Below are 26,244 nucleotides of genomic sequence, written 5' to 3'. Positions count from 1 at the left end.
AGAACAGTATTGGCAAATGGAAAAACAGCAACTTTACAATCGAGGAACCCGGTAAATGCTACCTTAACATGTGATGAAGGTTGTCACCAACAGTCATGTGCATAGATTGTATCTATCCCCTAACATGGTGTGAGGAGAAAGGAACTTCACCTCTGTTGTCTTCTTTCCCCAGCTTAACCATGAGAAAAGCAACCCTAGACTGGGGGACATTCTACAGTATATCAGGCCAGTATTCTTTAAGAATCCTGGCTGGTTTGGCTCAGTGGATTGAGCGTCGGCCTGCGAGCTAAGTGTCGCTGGTTCGATCTTCCAGTCAGGGCACATCAGAGAAGGAAAACTCTGACTCCAAAAAACCTCCGCTGCCTTGCGGCATACCTCTTCAGGGGAAAGGCTAAGGGAGTAAACCCCGACAGAAAATCCGGAGCCGGAGTCCCTAAGGCGGTTTGACGTTGTAGTCAACACCGGCAACTCCTGCAGCGCACCTGAAGCCAAGCTGTATTGACTCCGTCTTTCCCTTGGACCCTTCAGCTGCGAAGAGAGGGGGGGTCTGCTGCATGTGCAACAGCAGACCCTCCATATCACCCTGCCCAGGCTCTGTAGCTTCAGCTTCACTGGAGAGGACACTCCAGCGTCATCGCAAGATGTCGATTCAACACGGGAGGAGACAGATACCGTGTCACTCCCGAGTCGGACTGCACAGCCATTCTCGACCGTGCAGATAGACTCTTAAGAAGCTACACCATCGTCTCTCCAGACGGACGGCTGCCGATACGATACGATTCTTTAAGACTTATGGTCATGGCCCTGAGCAGTGTGGCCCTGTTGGTTGGGTGTCCTCCTGCAAAGCAAAAGGTTGCCAGTTTGATTCCCGATTAGGGAACATGCAGTGCCAGAGGCAACAGATCAATGTTTCTCTCTCTCCCTTCCCCTTTCTCTAAAAATAAATAAAATCTTTAAAAAAAAGAAAAGAAAAAGAAAAAACAGACATGCTCATAGAAAATAATGAAAGATAAGAGACAGTCACAGAACAGAGGAGACTGGGGAGATATGACAATTAAATGCAATTTAATTGGTTTAGTTGGCAATTTAGTGGTACCTTGGCTTGGATCCTGGAACAGAAAGAAAACATAAACGGAAAAACTGTTAAAATACAAATAAAACCTGTAGTTTAGTTAGTAACAATATACTAATGTTAGTTTCTTATTTTTACAAATATACCATGGTAATGTAAGATGTTAACAGGAAAAACTAGATGAGGAGTATAAGGGAACTTGTACTATCTTTGGACCTTCTGTGTAAATTTTAAATTATTCAAAAATAAAGTTCATCTATAGCAAAAAATATCATACCTATATTTCAGAGGGTTGATAAGAGGACTGAATGAGTTAATGCATAAATGTTTAGAACAGTGCCTGGGACATGGTGAGGATATAATAAATAATAGCTATTATTATTTTTATGTTAAATACTAATAGATATTTGCTAAATAGATAAAAACTAAAACATATGATAACAAACCAGTATGAGCTAACTTCATTAATTCAATACTTGTTATACTGCTCTATTCCTCATTATTTCCCAACAAAAATAAACTGGGACATATATTTACTTTTTTTATTTTTTTTTTTTAAAGCAGAAGTAGCCCTGGCTGGTGTGGCTCAGTGGATTGAGCACCAGCCTGCAAACTGAAAGGTTGCCAGTTCAATTCCCAGTCAGGACACGTCTGGGTGCAGGCCAGGTCCCCAGTTTTGGAGGCATGTGAGAGGCAACCGATTGCTATATCTCTTGCGCACTAATGTTTCTCTCCTTCTCCTTCTCCTTCCCTTCCCCTTTCTCTTAAAAAATAAATAAATAATAAATAAAATCTTTTTTTTAAAAAAAAAGAAAGAAAAACAGAAGTAGCTCTGACCGGTGTGACTCAGTTGATTGAGCATCGTCCCACAAAATGAAGGGTCACTGGCTTGATTCCCAGTCAGGGCACATGCCTGGGTTGTGGGTTTGATCTTTGATCAGGGTGCTTACAAGAGGCAATGGATGGATGTTTCTCTCTCACATTGATGTTTCTTTCCTTCTCATTCCCCCTCCCTTCCCCACTCTCTAAAAATAAATAACATCTTTAAATAAAATAAAAAAGCAGAAGTAATGGTGTGCAAGTCAGAGATTAGGTCATATAAGGCACTGTGGCTTCCTGCTTGCTTTTTCTCTCTTGTATCACACTATGGAAGTAACCAGTTGCTATATTACTGTATGGTCAACAACCAGAAAGGAACTGAGGCCTCTTATTGTACAAGAGCTAATGAGTGAGCCTGAAGGCCGACCATCCAGCCCCAGTCAAGGCTTGGGATGGCTGTAGCCCTGGCTGACATCTAGTACAACTTGAGGAACCCTGCGCTAGAATCACTTAGTTAAGCTGCTCCCAAATTCATATACCAACTCCTATGTGAGAAAATAAAAATTTGTTTTCGGCCCCTAATTTTTTGGAAAACTTGTTATGTAGCAACAGTTAACTAATATATGGATTCTCTCCTTTATTAATTCACTCAAAATTTATCAAACACCTACTTTAATATTTGAAGGGTTTAAGGGATAAAAATATTAATGATAAATTGTAGCCTTCTTGGAGGCATAAACTAACAAGCCACTGTAGTGGACACACATTGGTTTTGTTTGTCCAATATACCTAATTCGTTTGAGAAATTCCTCACCTTCCCTATCGTATCAGTAGTCAATCTACATCTTATCTTGCCATGGTGAAAGAGCTGGGCAAATACTGCAAGCTTAAATTACCCTAATTCCTGTGAACAGTGACTTCTCCATGAGTAGCCATGTATTCTAAGGTGGGAAAATAAGAATTAGTCTTTAATCAATACACGTAAGTTGGGAAGAGAGAAGCACCTCTTTCTACTGGTATGGGCCTGATAGCCATTACTTTACATCAACAGGGGGTAAGCTTGTTTACAGAATAACATTAACAGAGCCAGAGAAAGCCGAGAGATATCTGAAACCAGGAACCACATTTGGGCTTCCTAAATATACTTGTATATCCCATTGACCCCTTTTTTGATTAAGTTAGACACTAATACAGATGCTTTGTTGCCTGTTTTAAATCTAAGTTGTATCCAATGCTAAAGAAAAGTTCAAAATATCCTGAGAATTTTTATTATCTGATCCAGTTGAGATAACTGAGGTTGAAATTCATGGTAGTAACATGGACTCTGGAGAGAGGATTTTAGTGAATGAAAATGGGGATAAAGAACTTTCCAAGTATCAACAGGAAAGGATATGCATGTATGAAAAATACAGTACCACTTGGTACTATATAAATAGGTGACAGAGCACAGAAGCCTTAAATTATATTCTTAGAAGGCCAGGCTGTTTTCTCTAGATTAAGGGAGTTTGTAAGGAGGAGGTATCATAGTATGACAGGTCTAATTCATTTTGTGATGAATATTGGTTAGATGTCACCACTCTCAGTAGCTTTATCATCATAATTCTGTTCATGCTTCTCTACTGTATCTGCAACACCTAGAAAATCCACAAACGATGTATTAAAATTCCTACATACTTCCTCTATTATTGATTTCCTCTAATCTACTTAGGTTAAATGATAAACGTGAAACTAACTTCCAAGTTCAAAAGCCCCACTTTCTGTTTCCCCAATTGAGAAATCATTTTTAAAAATCCATACGAAAGTGCTAAGCATGTTCTTACGCCATATACAAAACTTAAGATGGATCGAAGAGATAAATGTAAGAGATAAAACTATAAAACTCTTAGAAGAAAGCATGGGGGGAAATTTTTATGACATCAGATTTGGCAACAGTTTCTTAGATATGACACCAAAAGCACATGAAACAAAAGAAAAAAATTGATATACTGGACTATGTCAAAATTTAAATTTTTGTGCATTAAAGGACATTATCTAGAGAGTGAAAAGAAAACCCAAAGAATGTGAGAGACTATCGGCAAATCATATATCCAATAAGAGGTTAATATTCAGGCATATATTAAAAGGTTAATATTCAGGCATATATTAAAAATTCTACAACTCAACAATGATAACAAAAGACAACCACCAGATTAAAAGATAGATAAAGGAATTGAATAGACATTTCTCCAAAGATTACAAAAGGCCAATAAGCAAATGAAAAGATGGTCAACATCACTAATTATTAGGGAATTTAATTCAAAACTGCAATGAGATACCACTTCACACCAATTAGGATGGCAATTTATATACACACACACACACACACACACACAGAAAATAACAAATGTTGGTAAGAATGTGCAGACATTAGAACTCTCATGTGTTGTCAGAAAGAATGTAAAATGGCACAACCACTATGGAATATAGTTTGGCAGTTTCGCAAAAAGTTAAACACAAAATTAATTACCATATGATCCAGCAATTCCACTAAGTATACACATAAAAGAATTTAAAGCACAGACTCAACAGACATGTGTTCATCCATGTGCATAGTAATATTATTTACAATAGTAAAAAGGCAGAAACAACTCAAATGTCCATCAGTATATTAACAGATAAATAAATGTGGTATAAATGTACAATGGAATGTGATTTAGCCTTTAAAAGTAATAAAATTCTGACACATAATACAATATGAATAAATCCTAAGATATTATGCTACGCAAAATAAGCCAGATAAAATAGGGCAAATAATGCATGATTTCACTTATATGAGGTACCTAAAATATGCAAATTCACAAACACATAAAGTAGACAAAGGTTACCAGGGGCCATAGACAGTTGGGAATGGGTGCAGAGTTCCTATTTAGGATGATGAAAAAGTTCTGGAGATTGAGAGTGGCGATGTTTACACAACATGGTGAATATACTTAATACAACTGAACTGTACACTTAAATATGGTTTAATGGTAAATTTTATGTTACATACGAGATATTTTACACATAAAAAGCAAATGCTGGACTTCTAGTCAAGATGGAGACCTAGATAAACACGCCGTGTCTCTCTCCATAACTAAGAAGCAATACAACTATCTCAAAACTAGAGACAACCATAAGTTCCAGAAAATCAAGTTGCATGGAAGTCCAAAAAACAAAGACATAAAGAAGAAATACTCATCCAGATAGGCAGGGAGGGCGGAGCCTGGGCAGAGAGGATGTGGTGTGGTGGCGGCAGCAGCAGGCCAGTGGAAAGCGCAATCACATATTTTTTAAAATTGGGAGGGACACCTGGGGAGCACTCCAAGCACCAGACCAAACCACACAGCTCATGGTCACAGCTCTGGGGAAAACAGTCTCATTGCTTTTGACTGTGAAAACCAGTGGGGGTTGGGGCAGAGGAAGAAACTGCCAGTCTTCCAGCAGAGTCCGTTTGTTTAATGGGCCCCCATGGATCTAGAATGTCCGCAGACCCACCCACTCTGGGAACAACAGCCAGAGCAGCAGCTAGAGGCGCCAGTCTCATACAAAGTGGGAGAAGTGCCTGGAAAAGGGGTGAGTGCTGAGCAAGCAGCATTGTTCTCTCTCAGAGCCCTCCCCCACAAACAGTGCCACAATGCGATGAAACAGGTCGCCCTATACTGACAAATCCCTAAGGCTCTGCCCCTTACAACGTAACAGGAGCAACAGCTCTATCTAAGACACAGAGGCAAACAAACACAGGAGCCTGTCAAGACGAGGAGACAGAGAAGTATGGCCCAAAAGAGGGAACGGATCGAGGTTCCAGTGGGAGAACTAAGAGATGAGGAGATAGCCAACCTAACAAATGCAGAGTTCAAAACACTGGTGATAAAAGATGCTCATAGACTTGACAGATATGCTTAAGTATGGCAAACGCATAAGTGAAGAAGTGAAGGCTCTGCTAAATGAAACGAAGGCAAATCCACACAAAACCAATGGTGAAGGGAAGGAAACCGGGATTCAAATCAATGATTTGGAACATAAGGAAGAAAACAACAGTCAATCAGTACAGAATGAGGAAACAAGAATTGAAAAAAATGAGGAGAGGCTTAGGAACCTCTGTGCCAACTTTAAACATGCCGACATCCAAACCATAGTGGTGCCAGAAGGAGAAGAGGAAGAGCGAAATATTGAAAACTTATGTGAGAAAATAATGAAGGAAAATTTCCCAAATTTGGCAAAGGAAATAGACATACAAGTCCAGGAAGCACAGAGAGTCCCAAACAAGCTGGACCCAAAGAGGACCACACCAAGACACAGCATCATTAAACTGCCAGAGGTTAAAGATAAAGAGAGAATCTTAAAAGCAGCAAGAGAAAAGCAGTTTCCTACAAAAGGGTGCCTATAAGACTATCAGCTGATTTCTCAAAAGGAACTTTGCAGACAAGAAGAGCCTGGCAAGAAGTATTCAATGTGATGAAAAGCAAGGACTTAAACCAAGATTACTCTTTCCAGCAAAGCTATCGTTTAGAATGGAAGGGCAGATGAAGTGCTTCCCAGACAAGGTAAAGCTAAAGGAGTTCATCATCACCAAGCCATTATTATATGAAATGTCAAAGGGACTTATTTAAGAAAAAGAAGATCAAAACTATGAACATTAAAATGACAACAAACTCAGAACGATCAACAACTGAATCTAAAAAATAAAAACAAAATCTAAGCAAACCAGAATAGGAACAGAATCATAGATACAGGGATCATTTGGAGGGTTCTCAGCTGGGAGAAGGGAGAGGTAGAAATGGGGAAATGGTGCAGGGATTAAGAAGCATAATTGTTAGGTACAAAATAGACAGGGGAAAGTTAAGAATAATATAGGAAAGGGTGAATCCAAAGAACTTATATGCATGACACATGGACATGAACTAAGTGGGGTGAAATTGCTGGAAGGAAGAGGGGTACTGGGGAGAGGGGAACAAATGGAAAATAAACTGGCATTACTGTAACAACATAATCAATAAAATATACTTATTAAAAAAAAAGCAAATGCTACAAATGGGCTTGGGCCAGAGGCCTTCTACATGCATCTTGGCAGTAGAGCAGTGGCATGGAATGAAGCCAACAGTCAACCAGCCAGTACACAAATACTTCACAAACAGTTTCAACATTGCTAGGCAAGATATACTGTCACCCTACGTTTAACAAAAAATACTGACATCCAAAAATTGTTTCCAAGTCCTTTTAGGGCTTAGTTCCCTGGCTTCCTCTCAATCACCCCCATCTGTCCACAAGAGCAGAACCAGAGAGCCAGAACAGCAAAAATTGGAAAGAAGTCCAAAACAAGGGGCTGCCTATTGGCAGGTCACTAGGCAGAAGCTCAGGACTTCAGCAGTGCCAAAGCCCTGTTCTCTCTCAGAGGGCCAACAAGTTTGCTAAGATACTCATATCTTTCTCTTCCTCTTTAAATATTTTTTATTTAAGTATAATATACATACAGAAAAGGGCACATCGTAAGAAAAAAATTTTAAGCCTTATTAGGAAAAACTTAAGCTAATAAACGCTATAGATTGGGAGTTTAAAAATAAAATTACTTCAGGACAAACAGCATTTTAACTGCCAAATGCTAAATAATTTCTTCTGATTTATTTTTTTCCCAAGTGGAAAGGCTAATTATAGTTATCAAAAAACTCAAGCTGTATATTAGATGGGAAACTTAGCAATAAAACTGTTAAAAGATTAGGATTACCAATTTATACTAACGATCATGAAAAAAAAAGTTATCACCAATTTCTCACTTTCATTTTTCCACATCCCTTCCAATTCCTCTCAGAGTAACTCATCTACATTCAAACATTTCTTCTATCTGCTCACTTCTCTCCACTTTGACTGCTAAAATCATTTCCATCTACTTTGCTAATATTATTTCACCTAAACCACTACAATAGCTCCCTCTACATGTTTCCCTAGCTTCACTTTTCTTTTTTTCCCTTTTAGCACAATTCTGACTTTTATTAGTTATCCCTAGGCTTGACAAACAAATTTTGAGACATTATGATAAAATTTAAAAAGAAATGGAATTTTCATAATTGTTGAACAGAACTCTATTTTGAACCTAACCCTATTTTGAAGTGGATTATTAATTTTGGCTCTGTCCATTTTGGATACTTAACATTGCTAACGGTATGAAGAAAAAAAATTTTGTTTTTTCGGTTTTTATCTTGAAATCCTATTTCAACTACTATCACACAGAGATTTGGAAGTAAAAGAGAGTTGCTTTTAGTGTGCAAACAATTCCAACCTCAGTGATTTTTTTCCTGGGATCTTAGTACCGTGGTCTCATTTTTGACTATGTTATAATTCATCCTTCATATGTGAATCAAAGTAATCCTATGCAAACATAAATCACACTGCATCATGCACTGTTTGAAACCCTCCAATGGCTTCCTGTTTATACTTAGAATAAAAATCCAAATTTCTTACCAAGGCCAACTTCTTGCCTTTGCTCTTCCCTCTGCCTGTATTTTACACTGCCAGATCAGCCTGCCTCCTTAGAGAAGTCTTCCTCACTAAAACTAAAGCGGTAGCCCCTTACTCTGAGGTGGGGTCTGAGCATCCATAACTTTTTAAAGCTCCTCAGGTGAGTATAATATAAGGGATGCTAACAACCACTGCACTAAATGAGTCTTGCTTTTTCTTGCAACAATTTTTCTGCCAATTTACTTCTTGATACTTTTTACTGTCTGTGGGTTGAAAAACTGAAAGACCAACACGTAGAAAGTGGTTAAACTAAAAAAGAAACGGCAATCACCAGGAACCTGTACTAAACCATTGCCAAAGGTCACATCTATGTGTACCGTGCAAGAGTTATATTTATAAACTCTAGAGAATTAGTACTGCATGTACCAACTTTTTGACTGTTCATGACACTCAGCTCCAAATAAGAGAGCTGAAGTTGTTAAATCAAATGTAAATGTCACCCCTTCAGAACTGCCTTCCTCAATTTTCTGGGTAAAGAGCCATTCCCTCTTCTGAGATTTGATATGGCTCTTCAGTCTCTGGTATACTTTCTTACACTAATTACTATTTTTCTTTTACTGTCAGCTCCATAAGATAAGGGACTTATCTGTATTGTTTATTGACATATCTGCAACACCTATACAGTGCCTGATACATGGTAGATGCTTAGTAAATAGTGAAATATGTGATTCATTTATTCATTCTACAAATATTTACTCAACACCATTTGCCAGGCAGCATTTGAGACATTACACCGTAAGGATACAGGAGTGAACAAAACAGCAAAAATTTTGCCCCCCTTATATGCTACTGTGGAGCACTGACAAGATTAATAAGAAAAACAAAATACAGTTGACCCTTGAACAATGTTACAAGTGTCAAGCGCCCCTTCTCATGCACAACGTACACAGCTGGCCCTTCACATCTGTAGACTCCTAACCATGGATGCAAAACCCAGAGATGTGGAGGACTGACTATATATTTACTGAAAAAAATCTATGTGTAAGTGGACCCTTGAGATTCAAATCTGTGCTGTTTAAGAGTCAACTGTATATAACATGCTAGGTAGTAATAAATGACACTAAGAAAAAAATAAAGCTGAAAAAATTAATTTATGATAAGAGGTAGATTAATGACTGCCAAGGAACTGAGGTGAAGAGAAGGATGGACTGTAACAGGGCACAAGGAAAATTTTAGGGGGTGATGAACACTGTCTTTTGACTGTAGTGGTGGTTTCAAAAGTGTATATACCATCTGATATATCTCTTTAGGCAAGGGAAACCAAAGAAAAAATTAACAAATGGGACTACACCAAACTAAAAAGTTTTTGCACAGCAAAAGAAACCATCAACAAAATAAAGACAACCCACAGAATGGGAAAATATATTCACCAGTGCATCTGATAAGGGGTAAATATCCAAACTTTATAAAGAACTTACAAAACTCAACACCAAAAAACAATCCAATTAAAAATGGGCAAAGGACCTAAATAGACACTTTTCCAAAGAGGACATACAGAAGGTCCGTAGACACATGAAAAAATGCTCAACATCACTAGCCATCAGATAGATGCAAATAAAAACCACAGTGAGATACCATTTCACACCTGTCAGAATGGCTACCATCAATAAATCAACAAACAAGTGCTGGTGAGAATGTGGAGAAAGGGGAACCCTTTTGCACTGATGGGGCAATACACATTGGTGAAGCCACTGTGGAAAGCAGTATGGAGATACAAAAAAACCTAAGAATGGAACTGCCTATGACTCAGCAATTCCAATTCTGGGAATTTATCCAAAGAAACCTGAAACATTAATTTGAAAGAACATAAGCACCCCTATGTTCATTGCAGTGTTATCTACAATCGCCAAGATATGGAAGCAGCCCAAGTGTCCGTCAGTAGATGAGTGGATAAACAACTGTGGGACATTTACACAATGGAATACTACTTGGCCATAAAAAAATAAAATAAAAATAAAAAAGAGGAAGAAGAAAGTTTTACCCTTTGCGACAGGCATGGATGGACCTGGAGAACATTGTGCTAAGTGAAATAAGCCAGTCAGAGAAAGACAAATACCATGTAATTTCACTCATATGTGGAATCTAATGAACAAACTAAACCAACAAACAAAATAGAGACAGACTCAAAGAGCAGGCACAGCTCTGGGAGAGGGGTTAAAGGGTGGAGGGATCAAGCAAAAAGGAAAAAGGACTCAAGGACATGGACAACAGTGTGGTGATTGCAGGGGGAATACGGTATAAGGCAGATAAATGATAATGGGCAAAAATACAATAAAATAAAAAGTGTATGTACCAGCCAAAATTAATCACACTGGACAATTCAAATGGATACAGTTTACTGTATGAAAATTATACCTTAATAAAAATTTTTAAAAATAAAGCAGGAAGTAGAGAACTAAACCTTTAGAAAGGTGGTCACTGACAACCCTATTGAGAAGATAAATTGAAGAAAAAAAAAAAAAGATATCCGGAAAGTGGAAAATCTAACTGTGCAGATATCTAAGGCAAGAACAATCAGGAGAGAGGAGGTCTAATGCACCAACCCTACAGGGGAAGCATTCTTGGCATGTTCCAGGAATAAGCAAGGAAGACACTGGGTCTAGCTCAAGTAGACTGATTAAGGGAGAGCGCATTAACCTGAACAGAAACAGAAAGCCTCTAGAGAGAGATGAGAACCATGAATGCATTATCTAAGTTTAGAAGGATGTTATTAAAATGAAGGAGAGAAGTGATGGTGATCTGAACATAATGAAGGGTAGTAAGAGGCAGTCAAATTTTGGGTAAATTGTTAAATTAACCCAGAAAGGCTTAATGATGACCTGAATGTGGGTGTGAGAAAAAGATAGGATATGAACAGGAAGAATGGAGGTGCCACTAACTGAGATGACAAAAAAAAATGCAGGAGAAGTAGGTTTGGGAGGCATATGAGGAAGTTAGTTTGGGGCATATTCAATTTTTTGATACCTTTTTCACATTTAAGTAGAATTCTCTCTATAGAAGAGAAGTCCAGTTTGGAGATATAAATTTGTTGGGAGCCAGCTGGCACATCATTGTACTGATGTTTATATTTACTGATTTGCCAAAAATCATTCTGGTTAAAAAAATGTTTTTTGCCACTTTGGCTAACAAGATCAAAGAAAAACCATAGAGATTTAAAAGCAGATTTAAAAATCCCTGTGGCAATACCCCCCAAGTTCAGATGGTGTGTAAATTACTAAAATCAAAAGGCACATTTTAATATAATCCCCAGTTCAAGAAATATTAGGAAATATTATAATAGCTTTCTAGAAAGGTAAAGTAGATATGTATGTTTCCATATTCCCAATCAAATGATAAATTGTTAAGACAAAATAAAATAATCGCTACTGCTATAATAAAAAATGAATAGCCAGTACAAATTACTGGTGAAATACCTAAGTGTACTTCTAGCACCTTGCTAATCTGCCAGACTTTTGGTCTAGAAACAAAAGGAGGAAGGCCATAAAACACAATGGTTAAGAGAATGGACTTTAGGGTCAGACAACCCAAAGTCAATAAAGGCAATTAGCACTGTTTTACAATAACTGAATAAAAAATCCTCCAAATGTATTTTGAAGAAGAACTATATTTTTAAAAAGGAATTACATTTTAAATTAAAATTAAAGTCATTATGAAACTACAGACACTGAAAAACCCCAAGAAACTCAAGAAAGGAACATATGAGGAAATGTGCCAGCTAAAAAATGCTCTCATCATTAGAAGAAAACAATACATTTCTACTATAGAATGTAACAGAAGCACATATTTCATTATTTACCTGAAAATAAATCTGGTTAGCTAATTCAGTAATCTGGGTTTTCTCTTCCTAATTACAAGTTGCTGTTTTTCCCCCCAAAAGACATACACACCAGGTCATTAAAAGTCTGATCTGGCAGTCTTTGGAGCATAAACCAAATGACTTCAAGAAAAATCATGTAGATGCTAAGATCATCTGCTATAATGACTGCAAAAACAGGCAGCAGTGTCATGTAAATAATCAAGATCAAATTAAATGTTACTTGTGGGAACTAAAAGGGGGGGACAACTGAAGGAAGGGGGACCACCGCATGGAGGGGAGCAGAGGGAAGGGAAATTGGGACAACCGTAACAGCATAATCAATAAAACATATTTTTAAAAAAATTACTTGTGGGCTCAAGGACAGAGATACCACACTTAGGGTATTTAGGAACAATACATTATAGTACTTAAGATACACTGTCTCCTGTCCCTGACTGCCTGTAAATATGACTAAGCGAGATAGTTTTGGTCTATGTTGTTTAATCTCAAATCCTGGTCTTTATTTAGCATCTCTATCACTGCCTTGGAGATTCTAACCAAATGCCAAGAATTCTGAGATAGAACAAAAATGGCCAACTTCTGGACAATCACCTTATTGACTCGTTTTGTTCTACTGAGATAGCTGCCAAAATGCTTAGGCTGGTTTCCAGACACTATATATACACAATTGGTAATACCCAAATTTTTAGATAATTTCATCTCTTAAGTGAGATTCTAGGAAACAGGGTCTTTTCCCATTACTCTCACTATTTCTGCAAAGATGCCTATTACATAAAATCAATTTGAATGTATTGCTAATATGTAAGGGAAAATATAGGTTACAAAAGGAAATTTATTGAAGTTAAACTCACCTGTCCGTTTTTCCCTATTTCCAGCTCCATTATGGCAACAGGGATGTGTATCTGAGCTGAGTGCCTTGACTGTGATTTGCCGTCAACTCTCCAGCTCAGGCCTCGAAGCCCACTGTCCCAGCGGCTCTGGTTTATGAGGCTCTCTCGGATCTTTGTCTTATGACTCTTCCAGAATTTAGAAATGACAACAGCTTGATCAGATGTGATCCCTCCTTGCTTTTTGGTTTGAGCAGTCAAGAATGCCTCCAGCTGGTTGAAATCCATGTCTGCAGATGCAATAGACTATAATGACAGAAAAAAGTAATACATCATTTCTCTACCTCTCTCTTGCCCTCCTTTTCCCTCTTTCTAAAACTAAATTTAAAAAAAATTTTAAATGTTCTATGTGACTCAAATTCTATTATCAATAACTACACTCTATAATTTTTAAATATGGTGGAGAAATAATAAAATAATTTTAAAATAAAATAAGAGAATAAAATTAATTAGCTCTCTGATGAAACCTGACAATTTCACAGTGCCTAAAAGTAAGGCTTGATTTAACATACAATAACTGTATAATGCCCTGTCCATAAGAAGCACTAAGTAAATTTTATTAAATGAATGCATTATTTTAGCTTTGTAGACCATTTTCAGCCAAATAGTTCATTCACAGTAACATTACTGTGAAATGGTGGGCTTAAATGACATACTAGATCAGATGGATTTAATTTATATCTTCAGAGCATTTCATCCCCAAAGCAGCATGATATACATTCTTTTCAAGTTCACACACAACATTTTCTAGAATAGGTCACATGTTAAAACATAAAACAATTCACAATAAATTTAGGAATATTGAAATTATATCAAGCATCTCCTGTGACCATAGGGTATGAAACTACAAATCAATTACAAGAAGAAAAAGAACCCTGAAAAACACACAAGGATGTGGAGGCTAAATAACATGTTACTAAAAAATGAATGGGTTAACAATGAGATCTAGAAAATCAAAAGTTACTTTGAAACAAATGAAAATGAGAATACAACAACCAAAAATCTATGGGGCACAGAGAAATCAGTCCTAAGAAGCAAATTCACAGCATTACAGGCCTATCTCAAAAAACAAGAAAAAAATCTCAAGTAAACTTTACACTAAAAGGAACTTGAAAAAGAACAAAGCCCAAAGTAGAAGGAAGGAAATAATAAAGATAAGAGCAGAAATGAAATAGTTTAAAAAAAAACAAATCAGTGAAATCAAGAGATGGTTCTTTAAAGAGTTAAATAAGATTGACAAACCTTTCACCAGACTCATCAAGAAAAAGAGAAATGGAGGCATATCCCTCCACAACTAAGAATGACTACAACTACCTCAAAACTAGAAACAACCAGAAGTTCCAGAAAATCAAACTGCATGGAAGTCCAACAAAGATATAAAGAAGAAATACTCTTACAAACAGGTAGGAGGGGCGGAGCCGGGTCGCAGAGGATGTGGTGTGTTGGTGGCAGCAGCAATGGCAGCAGCAGGCCAGCAGAAATCATAATTACACGTTTTAAAAAGTCAGGGGGGAACCTGGGGAGCATTCCCAGCTCCTCACCAAACTGCACAGCTCACGGTCACAGCACCAGGGAAAATCAAGTCTCATTGCTTCTGACTGTGCAACCAGTGGGGGTTGGGGTGGAGGCAGAAACTGCCAGTCTCTCAGCAGAGTCCGCTTGTTTAAAGGGCCCCCACCGTTCTAGAATGTCCGCAGACCCACCCACTCTGGGAATGACGGCCAGGGCAACAGCTAGAGAGGCACTAGTCCCATATAGAAGTGGGAAAGATGCCTGGAAAAGGGGCCAGTGCTGGGCGAGCAGCATTGTTCCCTCTCAGACCCCTCCCCACAACACAGTACCACAACGTGGTGAAACAGGTCGCACTGTATGATGAATCCCTAAGGCTCCGCCCCTTACAATGTAACAGGAGTGGCAGCTCTACCTGGGATGTGGAGGCAAACAAGCACAGGAGCCTGAAAGAATGAGGAGACAGAGAAGTATGGCCCAAAAGGAGGAATGGATCAAGGTTCCAGTGGGAGAACTAAGCAATGAGGAGATAGCCAACCTAACAGATGAAGAGACAGACAACCTAAAGGACATAGAATTCAAAACACTGGTGATAAAGATGCTCACAGGCTTGACAGAGATGCTTGAGTACAGCAAACGCATAGAAGAATAAGTGAAGGCTATGCTAAGTGAAACGAAGGCAAATCCACACAAAACCAATGGTGAAGGGAAGGAAACTGGGGTTCACATCAATGATTTGGAACATAAGGAAGAAAACAACAGTCAACCAGTACAGGATGAGGAAACAAGAATAGAAGAAAATGAAGAGAGGCTTGGGAATCTGTGGACAACTTTAAACGTGCCAACATCCGAATCATAGTGGCGCCAGAAGGAGAAGAGGAAGAGCAAGAAATTGAAAATTTATGTGAAAAAATAATGGAGGAAAACTTCTCAAATTTTGTGAAGGAAATAGACATAAAAGACCAGGAAGCATGGAGAATCCCCTGGACCCAGAGGGGACCACACCGAGACACATCATGATTAAAATGCCAGAGGTTAAAGATAAAGAAAGAATCCTAAAAGCAGCAAGAGAGAAGTGGAGAGTTACCTACAAAGGGGTGCCTATAAGACTATCTGCTGATTCTCAAAAGACACTTTGCAGGCAAGAAGGGCCTGGCAAAAAGTACTCAATGTGATGAAAAGCAAGGACCTACAACCAAGATTACTCTATCCAACAAAGCTATCATTTGGAATGGAAGGGCAGATGAAGCGCTTCCCAGACAAGGTAAAGCTAAAAGAGTTCATCGTCACCGAGCTGTTATTATATGAAATATCGAAGGGACTTACTTAAGAAAAAGAAGATCAAAACTATGAATACTAAAAATGACAACAAACTCACAACTATCAACAACTGAATCTAAAAAGTAAAAACAAAATCCAACTACGCAAACCAGAATAGGAACAGAACAATGGATACGGGGATCATTTGGACGGTTCTCATCTGGGAGGAGGGAGGCGTAGAAATGGGGAAATGGTGCAGGGATTAAGAAGCATAATTGTTTGGTACAAAATAGACAGGGGAAAGTTAAGAATAATATAGGAAAGAGTGAAGCCAAAGAACTTATATGCACAACCCATGGACATGAACTAAGTGGGGGTGGGAGTGCTGGAGGGAAGGGGGGTACTGGGCAGAGGGGAGCAAAGGGGAAAAAAATTGGAACTACTGTAACAACATGATCAATAAAATATACTTTAAAAAAAGAAAAAAAGAGAAAATAAAATCAGAAATGAAAGAGAAATAATTGACACCAAAGAAATACAAAGGACTGTAAGAAAATATGAACTATATGGATGAAATGGATAAATTTCTAGATATATACAATCTTCCAAAACTAAATCAGGAAGAATGAGAGAATCTGAATAGACAGATTACACGTAGTGAAACTGAAGCAGTAATAAAAAAAACTCCCAATAAACAAAAGCCCTGGACTGGATGGCTTCACAGATAAGTAATAATGGGAACTTCTGGGCATGGATTTGTCCTTTAATCTTCCTAGGGGTTGCTGTTTTTCTCTGCTCTGTGGATGAGGCCAGCTCAGAGTAAGAACGCTCCCAGTTTCTTCAAAATAAGTACCCTGTTAACAAAAAAATCTATTTCCTTCCGTACAAATCTTTAAGTTATGCGTGTACATAGCAACAAGCAATGGGATGCCAGTCTGCCTGGTTAAAACAATCAAGCAGGATTTATTCTAGGGATGCAAGGTTGGTACAATATCCACAAATCAATAAACCACATAAATAAAATGAATAATACAAACCACATGATCATATCAATAAGTGCAGTAAAAACATTTGATATAACCCAACACCCATTTATGACAAAAACTCTTAGCAAAGTGAGAATAGAGGAAGTATGTCTCAATGTAATAAAGGCCATATATGACAAACCCACAGACAAAATCATACTCAGTGGTCAAAACTACAAGTGTTTCCCTTAAGATCCGGAACTAGAGAGGAATGTCCTCTTTCACAACTCTCAATCAACATAGTACTGGAAGTCCTAGCCGCAGCTATCAGACAAGAAAAATAAATAATAGCCACGCAAATTGGAAAGGAAGTAAAACTGTCATTATTTGCAAATAACATGATACTGTATATAGAGAACCCTAAAGCATCCACCAACCAACTACTAGAACTGATAAAGTTAGCAAAGTAGCAGGATACAAAATTAATATTCAGAAATCAGATGCATTTTTATAAGCCAATAACAAACTAAGAGAAAGTCGGCGGCGGCGGCAGCCATCCGTCTCGAGAGACGATGGTGTAGCTTCTTAAGAGTCTATCTGCACCGCCGAGAATGGCTGTGCAGTCCGACTCGGGAGTGACACGGTATCTGTCTCCTCCCGTGTTGAATCGACATCTTGCGATGACGCTGGAGTGTCCTCTCCAGTGAAGCTGAAGCTACAGAGCCTGGGCAGGGTGATATGGAGGGTCTGCTGTTGCCCATGCAGCAGACCCCCCCTCTCTTCGCAGCTGAAGGATCCAAGGGAAAGACGGAGTCAATACAGCTTGGTTCAGGTGCGCCGCAGGAGTTGCCGGTGTTGACTACAACGTCAAACCGCCTTAGGGACTCCGGCTCCGGATTTTCTGTCGGGGTTTACTCCCTTAGCCTTTCCCCTGAAGAGGTATGCCGCAAGGCAGCGGAGGTTTTTTGGAGTCAGAGTTTTCCTTCTCTGATGTACCCTGACTGGAAGATCGAACCAGCGACACTTAGCTCGCAGGCCGACGCTCAATCCACTGAGCCAAACCAGCCAAGGGCAACAAACTAAGAGAAAGTAAAATTAAGAAAACAATCCCCCTCTCAATTGCTACAAAAGAATAAAATACCTAGGACTAAATCTAACCAAGGATGTAAAAAACCTGTACTTGGAAAATTATAAGGCATTGAAGAAACAAACTGAAGAAGATACAAGTAAGTGAATGTACATACTGCGTTCATGGATAGAAGAATTAACACCATTAAAATGTCCATACTACCAAAGCAATCTATAGATTCAACACAATTCCTGTCGAGATCCAATGACCTATTTCACATGACTAGAACAAATATTTCAAAAATTTATATGGTACCACAAAAGGTCCCACATAGCAAAACTGGTCCTGAGAAAGAAGAACAAAGTTGGAGGACTCATACTACCTGATATCAATCTATACTACAAGGCTATAGTAAACAAAACAGCATGGTACTGGTATAAAAACAGATATATAGATCAATGGAACAGAACAGACAGCTCAGAATAAACCCATACATTTATGGTCAACTAACATCTGACAAAGGAGCCAAGAACATACAATGTGGTAAAGATAGTCTATTCAATAAATGGTGTAGGAAAAATTGGAAAGATGTGCAAGAAAATGAAACTAGACCACCTTCTTACACCATACACAAAAATAAACTCAAAATGGATTAAAGACATATTAAACCCAAAACCATAAAAATCATAGAAGAAAACATAGATAATAAAATCTCAAACATTTCTTATAGCAGTATTTTTTCTCATATGTCTTCTCAGGCAAGGGAAACAAAAAAAAATAATAATCAGGATACCTCCTGTACTTCCAGCCAAGATGGAGGCTTAGACTGACACGCTCTGACTCCCTCCACAACTAAGAAGGACAACAACTACCACAAAACCAGAAATAACCAGAAGTTCCAGAAAATCAAACTACATGGAAGTCCAATGTATGAAGTTATAAACAAGTGGTGCTTGTCCGGACAGGTAGCAGGGGCGAAGCCAGGGTGGAGAGATCAAGCTGTGCTGCCAGCAGCAGCTGCAGCGACAGGCAGTGGGACTGCGAGAAACACCAGGGGAGCAGTCCCGGCTGTAGTTTGAGACCCATCAGCTCGTGATTCCAACGCTGGGGAAGGCAGACCCCCATTGCCTCAGACTGTGAAGCCCAAAGGGCATGGGGATGAAGGAAGAGGCTCCTGGTCTCTCAGCGGAGAGTAACGGCAGAAATCCATCTTGGACCCCTGCCCCAAGACAAAGCACCACAGTCTGGTGAGAAGGGTTGCCAGGTAGTGACGAATGCACAGGGCTCTGCACCCGATAACATAGGAGGTGTGACAGCCCTGCCCAAGAAGGAAAGATAAACGAAAATGGTCAGGATGGCAGGAATAATGATTAAAATACCAATCACACAGCTAACCAAAAAGCAAATACGGGAATTAATCAATGAACAAATAGAAAATATTTCTAAGGCTCAGTTCAGGGCTATCCTCATAAGGCAGCTTATAGAAATAACAAAAGATATTGAACAAGATGGGGAAGGAATGAAGGCTAGTCTTATTGAAATGAACGAAAACCCATACAAGTGGTGAGAAAACGAAAACCAGGGATCAAATCAACAAATCGAAACATAGGGAAGGAACAACCAGTGCAGAAAGAAGAAACAAAAGTGAGGAATATGAGGAGAGGCTCAGAAACCTCTGGGATAGCTGTAAGAGAACAAACATTAGAATTATAGGGTTGCCAGAAGGTGAAGAAGAGCTAGAAATTGAAAAATTATGTGAAAAAAATAATGAAGCAGAACTTCTCGAATTTGGGGAAGGAAATAGACTTATAGGTCCAGGAAGCACAGAGTTCCAGAAAAACTGGACCCAGGGAGAACCACTTCAAGACACATTATAATCAAAATGTCAAAAATTAAAAATAAAGAGAGAATGTTAAAAGCAGCAAGAGAGAAGAAGAGAATTATGTACAAAGGGGTCCCAATTAGACTATCAGCTGATTTCTCAAAGGAGATTCTGCAGGCAAGAAGGGACTGGCAAGAAAAATTCTAAGTAATGAAAAGCAAAAAGATACAGTCACGTATACTCTATCCAGCGAAGCTGTCATTCAGAATAGAAGGGCAGAGAAAGTGCTTCCAGGACAAAATAAAACTGAAAGAGTTCATTAGATCCAAACCACTGTTATATGAGATGTTAAAGGGACTTGTTTAGAAGAAGGAGGAACAAAACTATGAACATTAAAATGAAAACTGTATCACAACAACCAACAACAGAAGCTAGGGAATCGAAACAAAGGCAAACTAAATAGGCAACGAGAGTGGAAAAAGAACTATAGGTATGGGGAACATATTGGGGGGAGGTGAGCGGAGAGGGGGAAGGGGGAAAAGAGAGGGAGATGATGCAGGAATTAAGAAGCATAGTAGGGGACTTCCGGCCAAGATGGAGGTGAAGATAAACGTGCTACGTCTCCCTCCACAACTAAGAAGGAATACAACTACCTCAAAACTAGAAACAACCAGAAGTTCCAGAAAATCAAACTGCATGGAAGTCCAACAAACAAAGGTATAAAGAAATACTCATCCAGACAGGGAGGGGCGGAGCTGGGGCAGAGAGGACGTGGTGTACTGGCAGCAGCAGTGGCAGGCGAGCAGAAAGTGCAGTCACACATTTTAAAAAGTCAGGAGGGACACCTGGGGAGCGTTCCCAGCTCCTCACCGGACCTTACAACTCATGGTCCCAGAACCGGGGAAAATCAAGCCTCATTTCTTCTGACTGTGCAGACCAGTGGGGGTTGGGACGGAGGAAGAAACTGACGGTCTCTCAGCAGAGTCTGTTTGTTTAAAGGGCCCCCATGGTCCTAGAACATCCGCAGACCCACCCCCTCTGGGAATGACATCCAGGGAGCAGAGGGAAAAGAAATGGGGACAAATGTAACAGCATAATCAGTAAAACACATTAAAAAATAAGTAAAATAAATATTAAAAAAAAGATACCTCCTCCCACAGGCATGGCGCAGGTAATCTTCTTTCTCTCACTAGTGATTAGCTAGCATTTTCTAGAAGTTTAATAAATAGAACTATACAGTAAAAAAAAAAGAAAAAAAATTAACAAATAGGTCTACATCAAAGGAAACCATCAACAAAATGAAAAGATAACCCACTAAATGGGAGAACATATTTGCCAATGATACATATAATAATGGATTAATATCCAAAATTTGTAAAGCACTTAGAAAACACACCATCAAAAAAACAAACAATCCAATTAAAAAATGGGCTAAGGACTTGAACAGACACTTCTCCAATGACATACAGATGGCCAATAGGTTTATGAAAAGATGCTCAATGTCACAAATCATCAGAGAAATGCAAATTAAAACCACAATGAAATATCACCTCATATCTGTTAGAATGGCTATGATCAATAAATCAACAAACAACAAGTGCTGGAGGGGATGTGGAAAAAATGGAACTCTAGTGAACTGTTGGTGGGAATGCAGACTGGTGCAGCCACTGTGGAAATCAGTATGGAGTTACCTCAAATTTTTTTAAATGGAACTGCCTCCTGACCCAGTGATTCCACGTCTGGAAACCTACCAAAGAAACCTGAAACATTAATTTGAAAGAATATATGCACCCCTATGTTCACTGTAGTGTTATTTATAATAGTCAAGATTTGGAAGCAGGTCAAGTGTCCATCAGTGGAAGAGTAGATTAAAAAACCTGTGGTACACTTACACAATGGAATACTACTCGGCTATAAAAAAATTTTTTTAAAGAAAAAAGAAATTCTTACCCTTTGTGACAGCAATGGATAGATCTGAAGAGGATTATGCTAAGTGATATAAGCCAGTCAAAAAAAAAGAAAGAAAAAGTACCATATATATGTGGAAATAATGAACAAAATGAATAACAAGCAAAATAGAGACAGACTCATAAAGGAGATCAGGCTGACAACTGAGATGGGGGATGGAGGATTGAGCAAAAAAGACAAAGAAAAAATACTCATAGACAGGATCAACAGTGTGGTAACTGCTGAGAATGGCAGATGATGGTAGTTGGAGAGAGTATAGGGCATATAAATGGTGATGGAAGAAAACTTGACTTGGGGTGGTAAACACATAATAACGTGTACAAATGATGTGTAGTTGGAATTTGTATATGAAACCTGTATAATTTTGTCAACCAGTGTCACCCCAATAAATTTCAATAAAAATGAAAAAACACTTCACAAGTGTAATGGGGGGTTTTTGTTGTTGTTCAAAAAGTACAAAAAGCTGGCTAGTTTATCATTTCTGAGCACATTATTCATTATTATCCCATACCCACATATTTAATCAGTTTTCTCTTCTTAATCTGGTCTTGTGCCAATTTCATATTATAGGATTTGGGGGGGGGGTTGTATTTTTTCCATTACCATTTATCATGCCAATTTTATTACCCAGCCATACGAATTAAAGAACAGTAGAGGGAATTTTCCCACTCCCTGACACATAATAACTCAGAAAGTTTGTTTCTATCTTTTAAAAAAGTGAAGCACAGATTAAGTTACTTGCTCAGGATCCCAAACTGGGAATCTAATCAAGTTAGCGTAGCTCCAAGTCTGGCTTCTCAGCGTCTGTACCATACTGCCTGTTATTCTAGGGATCAATGTTTGTGAGGCACTAGTAGTTGGAGTGGGAAAAAAAGAAGATAGGAGGTATAGCAAAGATTAACAAATTAATATATGTAGAGCAGTTAAAATAGTGTCTAGCATATAGTAAGAACTATGTAAGTGTTAACTATTATAGACCATTTATTCCACAGAAAACTATTACGGTTGCTATGTGGGGGAAAGAGCAGAGAGGTTCCATGGATAAATAAGTTTGAGAAACCCTGCGTCAAAGAAAGTTAAACATGTTTCTTTATGCAGAATGTCTTAGTGTAACCTGGCAGCATGGCGTCTGGCCGCTTGTCACCGTGTATACACATAACACAAAGATTTGTGTGAAAGGAAATAGGTTATTAACAGGGTTCCCAATATGAGGGGTGGGGGGCTAGGAACATTCCTACCCGAACCCTTCTCTTGCTCCCAAAAAGATCATAAACCAAAGCCACCCCAGAAGTTCTCCACTATTTTTTATCTGTCCTTTTGCAGCTAAAGCTGGCCACCAAATCTCACAGTCTCTCTGTCTCTGTCTATGTCTCTCGGTATGGGGTGTGCTGCCAGATCACTCTAGACGGCCATGCAGGGGAAGCTCCATACACAAGGAATTTCCCAGTTCATACCTCCGTGTATTGCTCTCAGTCTCTGCACTGCTCAGGGCAAGAGAGAGGAAGCAGTCCAGGACCCATGTGCTGTGTTGCACTCGGTTGTAGCTACCCAAAGGCTGGAGCCCAGCAAGGCAGGCATCCCAGCGTGGGACCCTGCCTCCAGGGAGCTGACTTCCCAACCATAAGGGGCCTAAGCCCCAGGTGGGCCTGGTCATCTGCCAGTCCCAGAAGTGCTCCCATCTGTGCAGGCCAAAGCAAGAACCCAAAAAACCAAAGAAGAGTGAGCTTCTGCCTACCTGCTGTTTAAAACTCCTCTCCCAGAATTCAATGAGCTCCATGAGCCAGCTGGAGTGTCCAGCTTTTCGACCAATGAGGACCAGGGTTGGCCATATTTGCCTTTGCCCATCTTCCCACCACCATGTTTAGCAATGGGGCAAAGCCTCCAGTCATGCGTGCTCCCTTCTGCTGAGTCATGAGCTGCCAGCTGCCTCTGCCTCCAGCAATGGCTTGTTTACAGTGGATAGTTGCCTTTGTTTACAGTTTGCCTCAAGCAATCTTTCTGCTCCAGTGGCCCCTCCCTTTGGAGAGGCAGGCTGCTTCAATCTGCCACAGAGGCAGCTCTCCCTGCTCCTTGCCTGCTCCTGGCAGGAGGGAGCAGCCTCTTGAGCTGGATTGGGGCTCCCCCAGACTGGGTCTACCATTCTCCAATCATCTCTGGTCTGACCTACCCCATTACATTGGTGTTTTTAATATGTTAATGCCCATCTCTGAAAAAGAAATATAGTATGCAGCATTTTCCAATCTTAACTGATCACTAAACGCTTTTTAAAAAATAACTTGAGGGGACTTCCAGCCAAGATGGAGGCATAAGTAGACATGCTTCATCTCCCTCCGCAACTAAAAAGGAATACAGTACAGTATTCCCTCACCTATCGCAGGTATTATGTTCCAGACCCCACCCCCACCCCCGTGAAGTAGGAACCTTACATTTATTCTACACTCTTAAACCTACGTAACTTTAACAACATATGCGATATAGCAAGGGACTCGTGGTTCACTTATCGCGGCCTCACTGTATCGCGGGATTTTTTAAAATATTATATTTAATTATTTATTATGAATTTTTCGCTATATTGCGGGATTTTGTGGTACTGTATACATATATTGTTAAAGTTACGCAGGTTTAAGAGTGTAGAATATGTTTAAGAATAAAAGTAGTGTTTATAAAAGTGTGGAAAAGGTTAATAATGGACTGAGAAAGGTTAAGAAGGGACTGGGAACGGTTTATAAGTGTGTGGGAAAGGTTTATAAAACCTTAAAATATATATAAATACTAAAATAAATGTAAGGTTCCTACTTTGCAGATTTTCACCTATCACGGGGGCGTCTAGAACTTAATACCCACGATAAGTGAGGGAATGCTGTACAACTACCTCAAAACTGAAGACAACCGGAAGTTCCAGAAAACTGAGCTGCATGGAAGTACAACAAACAAAGATATAAAGAAGAAATACTCATTCAGACAGGTAGGAGGGGCGGAGCTGGGGAAGAGAGGATGCAGTGTGGAGGCTGCAGTGGCAGCAGCAGTGGCTGTGGTCAGCCAGTGGAAAATGTAGTCACACATTATACAGCAGGGTGGGACACCTGAGGAGCACTCCCAGCACCAGACCATACCACGCAGCTCACGGTTCCAGCACCAGGGAAAATAAAAACCTCATTGCTTCTGATTTTGGAAACCAGTGGGGGTTGGGGCAGAGGAAGAAACTAACAGTCTCTAAGCAGAGTCTGCTTGTGTAGAGGGCACCCACGGTCCTAGAATGTCCACAAACCCAACCACTCTGGGAACCATGGCCAGAGCAACAACTAGAGAGGCATCAGTCCCATACAAGAAGTGGGAAAAGTGCCTGGAAAAGGGGCAGGCGCTTAGCAAGCAGCATTGTTCCCTTTCAGAACCCTCCCCCACATATAAAGCCACACATGATGAAACAGGTCACACCGCACTGACGAATACCTAAGGCTTCGCCCCTTATAATGTAACAGGTGCAACAGCTCTACCTAGGAAACAGAGGCAAACACAGGAGCCTGTCAAGTTAAGGAGACAGAGAAGTATGGCCCAAAAGAGGGAATGGATCAAGGTTCCAGTGACAAGGAGATAGCCAACCTGACAGATGAGGAGATAGCCAATCTAAGAGATGCAGATTTCAAAACACTGATGATAAAAGATGCTCACAGACCTGACAGATATGCTTGAGTACAGCAAATGCAGAAAGGAAGAAGTGAAGGCTATGCTAAGTGAAATGAAGGAAAATCCCCACAAAACCAATGGTGAAGGGAAGGAAACAAGGGTTCAAATCAATTATTTGGAACATTAGGAAGAAATAAAAGTCAACCAGTACAGAATGAAGAAACAAGAACTCAAAAAAACGAGGAGAGGCTTAGGAAGCTCTGGGACAACTTTAAACATGCCAAATCTAAATCATAGTGGTGCCAGAAGGAGAAGAGGAAGAGCAAGAAATTGAAAACTTATGTGAAAAAGTAATGAAGGAAAATTTCCCAAATATGGCGAAGAAAATAGACATACAAGTCAAGGAAGCATAGAGAGTCCCAAACAAGCTAGACTCAAAGAGGCCCACTCTAAGACACATCATAATTAAAATGCCAAAGGTTCAAAATGAAGAGAGAATCTTAAAATCAGCAAGAAAAAAGAATTACCTACAAAGGGGTTCCTATAAGACTGTCAGTTGATTTTTGAAAAGAAATTTTGCAGGCAATTATTCAAAGTGATGAAAAGCAAGGACCTACAACCAAGATTACTCTATCCAGCAAAGCTATCATTTAGAATGGAAGGGCATATAAAGTGCTTCCCAGACAAGGTAAAGCTAAAGGAGTTCATCATCACCAAGCCCTTATTATTTGAAATGTTAAAGAAACTTATTTAAGAAAAAGATCAAAACTATGAACATTAAAATGACAACAAACTCACAGCTATGAACTACAGAACCTAAGAAAATAAAAACAAAATCGAACTAAGCAAACAACCAAAACAGGAACAGAATCATAGGTATGGGGATCATTTGGAAGATTAT

At 39.3% G+C, this 26,244-nt stretch overlaps 1 protein-coding gene across 3 annotated transcripts in view; it reads right to left on the bottom strand.

The window, feature by feature from the left end:
- Positions 1-26,244, bottom strand: part of COMMD1 (copper metabolism domain containing 1) — a 116,142-nt gene that overhangs the window by 79,491 nt on the left and 10,407 nt on the right. For 2 of the 3 annotated variants that reach the window (XM_090280261.1, XM_090280260.1), the window contains exon 2: positions 13,091-13,372. In XM_090280261.1, coding sequence (XP_090136387.1) covers positions 13,091-13,372 — 282 coding nt within the window. Of the gene's footprint in view, positions 1-13,090; positions 13,373-23,454; positions 23,646-26,244 lie in introns of those variants that run through there. The other variant, XM_090280262.1, reaches the window with a different exon arrangement.

The sequence above is a fragment of the Furipterus horrens genome, unplaced genomic scaffold (genome assembly GCF_987537825.1).
Source record: "Furipterus horrens unplaced genomic scaffold, mFurHor1.1.pri manual_scaffold_6, whole genome shotgun sequence".
Classification (NCBI taxonomy): domain Eukaryota; kingdom Metazoa; phylum Chordata; class Mammalia; order Chiroptera; family Furipteridae; genus Furipterus; species Furipterus horrens.
This window is presented reverse-complemented; position numbering and strand designations above follow the sequence as displayed.